At 55.5% G+C, this 7622-nt stretch overlaps 1 protein-coding gene across 1 annotated transcript in view; it reads right to left on the bottom strand.

Annotated features, from left to right (window-relative positions):
• The window catches only part of MDGA1 (MAM domain containing glycosylphosphatidylinositol anchor 1), a 59485-nt gene that overhangs the window by 7192 nt on the left and 44671 nt on the right, over positions 1-7622 (bottom strand). Inside the window, exons 8-13 of the mRNA XM_040249778.1 lie at positions 5987-6283; positions 4673-4957; positions 2954-3105; positions 1763-1940; positions 1486-1509; positions 342-494 (exon numbers count right to left, since the gene is read on the bottom strand). Coding sequence (XP_040105712.1) covers positions 342-494; positions 1486-1509; positions 1763-1940; positions 2954-3105; positions 4673-4957; positions 5987-6283 — 1089 coding nt within the window. The remainder of the gene's footprint in view (positions 1-341; positions 495-1485; positions 1510-1762; positions 1941-2953; positions 3106-4672; positions 4958-5986; positions 6284-7622) is intronic.

Raw genomic sequence — 7622 nt, 5'->3', positions numbered from 1 at the left:
TCCCCTCAGCCTGGGGCTCCCTGAGGCGGGGCTGTGTCTCCCCTCAGACCAGGGCTCCCTGAGGCGGGGCTGTGTCTCCCTCAGACCAGGGCTCCCTGAGGCGGGGCTGTGTCTCCCCTCAGCCTGGGGCTCCCTGAGGCGGGGCTGTGTCTCCCTCAGACCAGGGCTCCCTGAGGCGGGGCTGGGTCTCCCTCAGCCTGGGGCTCCCTGAGGCGGGGCTGTGTCTCCCTCAGCCTGGGGCTCCCTGAGGCGGGGCTGGGTCTCCCTCAGACCAGGGCTCCCCAGCGCTAGACCTCTCCCTGAGGCAGTTCTCCGTTCCGAGCAGCAGGCCATCTCCTCACCCTCAGGGGTGCCACTTATGTCAGTGGGGGGACCAGTGTTGGGGGAGCGCTTGGGGTTCTGGGTGAGGGCATTCTGCCGGGTCCAGTCAAAATTGTCTGTCAGGTCCTGGGTGTAGCCACAGATCTTCTCATCCTCAAAGTGGCAGGTGTTGTCTGCAGTCAGGGCAGGGTGGGCAGGGAGTGAGACAAAGAGGGTCAGCCTGCTCGGGTCTCCTCATCCAGTTTTAACTTCCTGGTCACCCCCAAGGCAGCTCCCAAACATCCAAGTAGTGGGCCCAGGATCCCAAGGCTCCAGAAACCAGGCAACAGGGCCCCTGACACATCTGTTTCTCGATCAGGACTTCTTAACCTTTTTGGTGCCACAAACCCTTCTGACGTCTAATGAAGTTAAGGACCCCACTGCAGATTATTTAGGTGTATAAAATGAAAAGCGTAGGGTTACAAAGGAAATCATATTATGCTGAAATACAGTCATCAAAAAACAAATGCTTGAGATAATAATAAGTGGGCTTCTCTAACTAAATCATAAGATCTAGTGTTAGGTCTAAGTATGGTAGTTTTGAAATACTAATGAATGGAAATGACGTTTACAGATGGCTGCAACAACTTTTAGGTGGTGTAAAAACACTGGATTTCCACTGGTGACAAAGTCAATCAGGTAATGATTATACCATATTCCTACATGCATCATTGAAGGGGATGTTAAATTTCTGTGAGAAGTTAGGGAAAATAAAGAAGTACTTGTAGGCCCTTCCAGGTTCCAGTTTCATGGGCCCACCCTGATCATTTGGGGGGCAGTCAGTTCATGGATCTCAGATTAAGGACCCCTGCCCCAGGGAACAGAGAAAGTGGATTAACCTGATCTTTCCATTTTTCTTCTGGGGACAGTGAACAGTGCTGAGTGAGGACAAAAGACCCTGAGTTAGAGATGTCCTCTTGATTCCACTCTCCCTTCAAGCCTTTAAGCCCCAAAATAAATCCCGGATGCAAATATCTCCAAACCCAGCCCTGCTCCCTCCTGCTTCTCCTGCCAATGGCGAGCCTCCACGCTATTTTCTCTCTGGGTATCTCTTGCGGGTCCCTTCCCCCCACCGGGGAACCTTTGTGACCCTAAAGGAAAGAGAAGTAGGCAGGGGTATCTCACCTGACAAATTGGGAGAGCTGATGGCTGAGAAAGCAAGCAGGAAAACCAAGTCAGAACCAAGGTGTAGGGCTGTGCAGAGGGTGCCTGGGCTTAGGACCAGGAAACAGGGTCCCCAGAGCAGGACTGGGGGCCAGAGGCACCTGGCCTGCAGTAACAGAGTAGGACACTGCAGATTGGGGAACCCCAAGCTCAGGAACCATGCAGGAAATATGGAGGGGTCCCCTGAGCATGAGATGGGCCCACCTATCCCACCGCCACCGCCGCCACCACCACCTACGCTCCGTGTAGTGGATGATGCGGGAGGCCATATCTCCAGCCCCAAAAGTGGTGTAGGGCGTGAGGCGGACCTCGTAGCTGTGGGGCACTCGGAGGTCGGTCAGGATGTACTCCAGCAGCTGCCCCTTCTCCACACGCCGCACCGGAATGGCCTTCACCAGGGCGTTGTGCTGATTCAACTGTAGATACAGGGAGTCCCAGATGCCCAACAAGCCATGCCCTCCACCTGAGCACCTGCCCAGACCCTGGCGTGACTTTGAGGGGGCAGCATTTGAGGAGCAGAAAGAGCAAAGGACTAGGAAGCCAGGCCCTCAGTTTCCTCATCTGTAAGAGAGCAATCGCCCCTTCCACGCCCCCCTCCTGGGCTGTCTGGGGGCAATGGTAAAGAATGCACCTGCCAATGCAGGAGATATAAGAGATGTTCAATCCCTGGGTCGGGAGGAAGAAACGGCAACCCACTCCAGTATTCTTGCCTAGAGAATCCCATGGACAGAGGAGCCTGGTGGGCTACAGTACATGGGGTCGCAAGAGTCAGACACAACTGAGCACACACATGAACAAGTATTGAACAATTAATGTGTGCTAGGCACTGCTCCAAATGTGATGTGATTTTTAACTTGTTTAATCCTCAAGATAACAGCCCTATCAGGTGGAATATTATAACTACCTCCATTTCACAAATGAAGAAACTGAGGCCAAACAGATGTAGCCTGCCCAAATTAAAACAGAACTGATGTTTAGCTTAGGCAGTCTGCCCCAGGGTCACACTATTACCCTCCACCCAACTACCCCTTAGCTGGGTGGAACCACATGGAACGAGACTGGACACGAGACCAGCAGAGTAGCTCTGGCCCTGCATCCTAGAGACCCTGTGGGTGAGACTTAAGCTCCTACTTTAAGCTTCTGATGTAAGAGCAGACTCTGTGTTTTGTGAGCAGAAACGGCTCTGCTCCCTTCTCCCACATGAACCCAGCAGACTACTGCCTCATTCCTAGGGCTGTGCGCAGAGCACGGGTTCAGCAGGGATAGGTCCCTAGAGCCTCCCAGCTCCTGCTGCTGTGTCCAGAACACTGTGGCTCTGGCTCAGAAGAGCCTTCTGTAAGAAGGTCAATGTGTCTTCAACCCCTTCCCCTGGCTTGACAAGCACTCCCAGGGCCAGCCTGCACCTGGGCCCCTGTCCCTCTTGGCCCACCTGGCGGACACTGAGTCTGTAGTTGAGCACGGGGTCAACAGCGTCAGGCTCCCTCTGGGTCCACTGCAGCATGTAGGAGTAGTTCTTGGACAGCTTGTGGCTGCGGGTGGGGTTGGGGGTGTCGAAGTAAAACTCCGGGCTGTAGGCTTTGGCTGAGAGGGTAGGGAGCGGGGCACGGGGCCATGAAGGGTGGGGTTGGGGAGAGACACAGAGAAAGGAGGTATGGGAGAGGGAGACAGGAGAGGATGGGCGGAACAGAGAGCAGGATGGGGGGAGACAAAAACAAGGAATATTGTGAGGAGAGGAGGCGGTGGGAGAAGAGGAGATTGGGGAGAATGAGGGCGGCAGGGAAGGTTGCAGAAGGAGGAAAGGGAGATTGGGAATCCAAGAGGTGGTGTTGGTGAGGATGGAATGGAAAGGCCAAGGAAAGGCCAGAAAAGAGAAATATGGAGAGACACAGAGAAGAGATGTTAGAGAAGACACAGGGGACGAGCATTGGGGAGAAGACGCCAAGAAGGGTCAAAGATTTTGAGGCAGAAGGAAGGGAAGAGTGATAGAGACCAAGAGGTGGGGAGACCAGGAAAGCGTGGGAGAACAGGAGAGAGGGGGAGGGAGGTGGGAAATGTCACAGGGGCCTCTGGCTGGCAGGGCTGGGTGGGGTGGGGAAGGATTGGGGAGGTGGCCAGTGACCTGCGGTCCTAGCCCCCACTGTTGGGTGAGGAGATCCAGAAAAGAGCTAAAGGGATACCAGGCCAGTCGGGGGCTGTGGGGAGAACCAGGGTGCGGTAAAATGGGGGACAGGAACATCCGGGCTCTCCTCGGGGCGCTGCTTCTGGCAGGGAGCTGGCTTTCCCCACAGGAGGTGGAGATGGGGTGATTCGGCAATCCTATCTGCTCCTTTCCTTTACCCTCTGCTCTCACCATGACCCCCACCCCTTTCTGCCCAGCTGCAGCCTCAAAGTGCCCTCTCAAATGACTTGAAGACATAGGACTGAAAGGGACGTCTAGAGTGACAGTTCAGGAACTGTGTGCTGGCTGGCCCAGCGCCACCCTCCATGTTCCAGGGAAGCTGCCGAGGCGGGGCGTCTTCTCCATTCCCCCCAAGCTACGGCTCAGGCCCCTCACACCAGGCCTGCAGTCAGGAACAGATTCCCTATATGCAGCTTTGGGGGTCAAGGACAAAGGAAGAGGGCCTTGAAGAGTGATGGCTGAGATGGGGTGGTAGCCAGGGCTTGAGCGGGTGAGTCTAAACCTAATTGTGGACCCAGCTGGAAAGACCGCGCTGCCTGCTACCCGAACAAGTGTAAGCAGAGAGCTGGAAGGGGTGAAGCCTATGCCTCATACAGGCTGGGTGTGAGCGTGGTGAGAACCAGCAAGGGCTAGTACCCAAGGGCTCTGGAGGGGTGAAGCCTAGGCCTGGTGAAGGCTTGAGCAGGGGTGGGGCTGTCAGAGGCCAGGTCTGAATGGCCCTTGAAACGGGAAGGCTAGAGTGGACGTATGGAGTGGGGAGGGCTGAGACAAGAGGTCCCTGTTAGATCCGAGAGGCCTGCGCGAAGGCTACACCTGGCAGGGGCGGCTCCTGGCAAGGCAGGGGGCCTAAATCCCATGCACAAACCGGGTGCACGTGCGCGGAAGGGGGGGAGCTCCAGGCCGGGAGTGGGCGGGACTGGAGGTGGGCGGAGTCTGGGCCCAGGTGGGCGGGGCCGCCGAGACGCTCACCCGAGACCTGGAAGAGGCAGGCGGCCGAGCCGACGTCGTTGGAGACGCTGCACTCGTAGCTGCCACTGCTCTCGCGGGTGACGGCGTCGAGGCGTAGCTCGGAGTGGTCGGGGGCTTCGGCGGCGACGGGGACGGCGGGCGGCGGAGGCAGCAGCTGCCCCTTGAAGCGCCACACAGCCGAGGCGATGCGCTGGGGGCTGCCTCGAAGCAGCGAGCAGCGCAGGAGCACCGGCCGGCCCAGCGCCTGGCGCACGTCCTGGGAGCCGGGCTCCACCTCCGGCGGGACTGGGGGCGGGGGCGGCGGTCAGCGGGGCCTCTCCCCACCGGGTAAGATCTGAGGAGCTGCCCCACGGGGAGGCGACGCATTCACCCCTACGCCCGCGCCCTCCCCACCCGCCACCCCCAGCCTGGAAGGGTCTCTGGGCGGACACACACAGCGTACTCAACAGCCACACCTCCCGACCTGCAGATGCCTACTCCTCCCTGCCGTAACTTCCAGCCGAGTTTCCCAGACGGGGCCTCTATTCGTGCCTCAAATGGTCCCCTCACCCCGTGTGATGAAAAGCAACACAACGTCAGGGTTTAGAGCATGATCCCCGGAGCAAGATGGCTTAGGTTCAAAGCCCAGCTCTGCCTCTAAACAGCTGTGAGATCTTAGGAAAGTTTCTTAATGTCTGTGTGACCCAGTTTCCCTATTTGTAAAAATGGGTGAATAATGGAATCTATACAGAGAGCTGTGAAGGACTACATGAGTTAGTGCATTAAGATACTCAGAACAGTGTTTGACACATGGCAGGTTAACTATCGGGCTTCCCTGATGGCTCGGAGAATAAAGAATCCGCCTTCAATACAGGAGACCTGGCTTCCATCCCTGGGTTGGGAAGATCCCCTGGAGGAGGGTGTGGCAACCCACTCCAGTATTCCTGCCTGGAGAATCCCTATGGACAGAGGAGCCTGGCGGGCTACAGTCCATGGGGTCGCAAAGAGTCGGACACGACTGAGCGACTAAGCACACAGCGCAGGTTAGCTCTCATCATCACACTGAGGCACACCGTTCCCTTGAAGGTTCTTCTTCCTTCAAACTCTCATTTCCACTTGTCAAAATCAGTTCTTTGCTCACTGTGTCCCCGGGAATGAAGATGGGGTACAAGTGCCGCAAGGGTCATGGACCTCCATGTCCTACAGCACGGGGGTCAAGGAGGGGTTGGGGTACCAGCAGTAGGCGGAGGGGTTTGGTCGGACGTGGAGGGTGGGGGTGAAGGAGGCTGGGAGGGACAGCTCGGACCGTAGTCTGGGTGGGGCGGTGGGACTCACACTGGACGTTCAGCTGCACCTGGGCCTCGCGCGGGCGCACGTTGAAGCCATTATAGCGAGCGGTCTGGCAGCGGTAGGTCCCACTCATGTCGCGGCTCACGCGCTCCAGCCGCAGCTTCCCGTCAGGGGTCTCCTCCAGGGGCAGCCCCGATGGCAGCAACGCGGCCTCCTTGTCCACGCGGGACCACAGCACAGGCGGCCGAGGCTTGCCCCGCACTTCGCACTGCAGCTCAGCTGGCGAGCCCTCGCGCACAGTCACCACGGCCCTGCCCTTGGGCACGCTGATGGTGGGCGGCACTGTGGGGCCGGGGAGAGATAGGAGCCAGGTTAGAGCTTCCCCCGACCCCACCCCAACCCAGACCTCTGCTCTGGGGCGTCTGCTTCCCTCCCCCTACGTTCGAACCTCCCTTTCCCATCCCAGAGCGCCCACAGATCCTGCAGTTTCTCCAAAGTAGAACTCCCCTCCCCCAAACCCTCTCCACTTCCTGGGCCTCTACCTCTCAAGGTCTCCCAACTCAGAAAGAGTACTGAAGTCGTCCAGGCCGATTCCATTTATCTCCTAACCCCAACATTACTAAGTTTGAGGGATTCCATTTTTCATTCATTTATTTGGTGGGTAGGGGGTTCCACTTTTTAAATAGTTCTGCTGAATAGCTTCTCCCTTAATCCCCTCTCTCCAGCCCACCCGCCCTGCTCTAGTGAAAGCTTCCATCTTCTCTTTCTGGAGTGTAATCACAGATCCGTAGTCGGTCCCCCAGCATCCTCACCCTTCCTTCCAAAGTGATAGACTATCTGGGCTTTTGCAGGGCACACAGCCAGAATGAAGACTACTTCCCAGCCTGCCTTATGGCTGGCTGTGGTCATGTGACTAAATTCTGGCCAAGGCGGTGGGGTCTTTAAAGGGAGAGGCTGTGCCTCTCTTCCTCCTTCCTGCAGGCTGGAATGCAGACTGATAGCTGCAGCTGGCACTGCCATTGTGGACGAGGTGGCACATGCTAAGGAGAACAGAATAGCAAGATGAGATGGAGCCTGGGGCTCTGAGGACTTGATGGAGCAGAGCTACTATTCCAGCCTGGACTGCTCACTTTTACAAGAAGAAGAAGAAGAAGAAATACATATATAGCTCATTTAAAGCCACTATTATTTAGACTTTTTCTGTCATTCACAGCCAAACCTAATCCAACTCAACACGCTGCCCAAATGAAGTCTTTAAAGACTTCCAGAGAGAGGATATTTGTATACATATACCTGTGTATACACTGTGTATTCACTTTGCTGTGCAGCAGAAACTAACACAACATTGTAAAGCAATTATACTCCAATTAAAAAAAAAAAAGACTTCCATGGGTCCCATCTCATATCACATCAAACAAGTTAAAATGTCTTCATTAAATATCAATTGTAAATAACTCTACAAGGCAAGTTGAGGTCCAGTTATCTAGTTGGCATAATTTATGCTCTGTAAACAGTTATACATTTATTGACTTTAATTCTGTAGTTTTCCTTTTGTATTTTGGAGCCAATTAATTTATTTTTCCAATTCTACTCCATTTCCATAGGTTCTTTAAAAGCTTCCATGCCCTAGGCATCAAGCTTATAAGCCAAATGAAGGAAATGGCCCTGTACCCTCATTGCT

This window comes from Oryx dammah, unplaced genomic scaffold, assembly GCF_014754425.2.
Source record: "Oryx dammah isolate SB20612 unplaced genomic scaffold, SCBI_Odam_1.1 HiC_scaffold_11, whole genome shotgun sequence".
Taxonomy (NCBI): Eukaryota; Metazoa; Chordata; class Mammalia; order Artiodactyla; family Bovidae; genus Oryx; species Oryx dammah.
The sequence above is the reverse complement of the archived record's forward strand: the minus strand, read 5'-3'. Positions and strand labels throughout refer to the sequence as shown.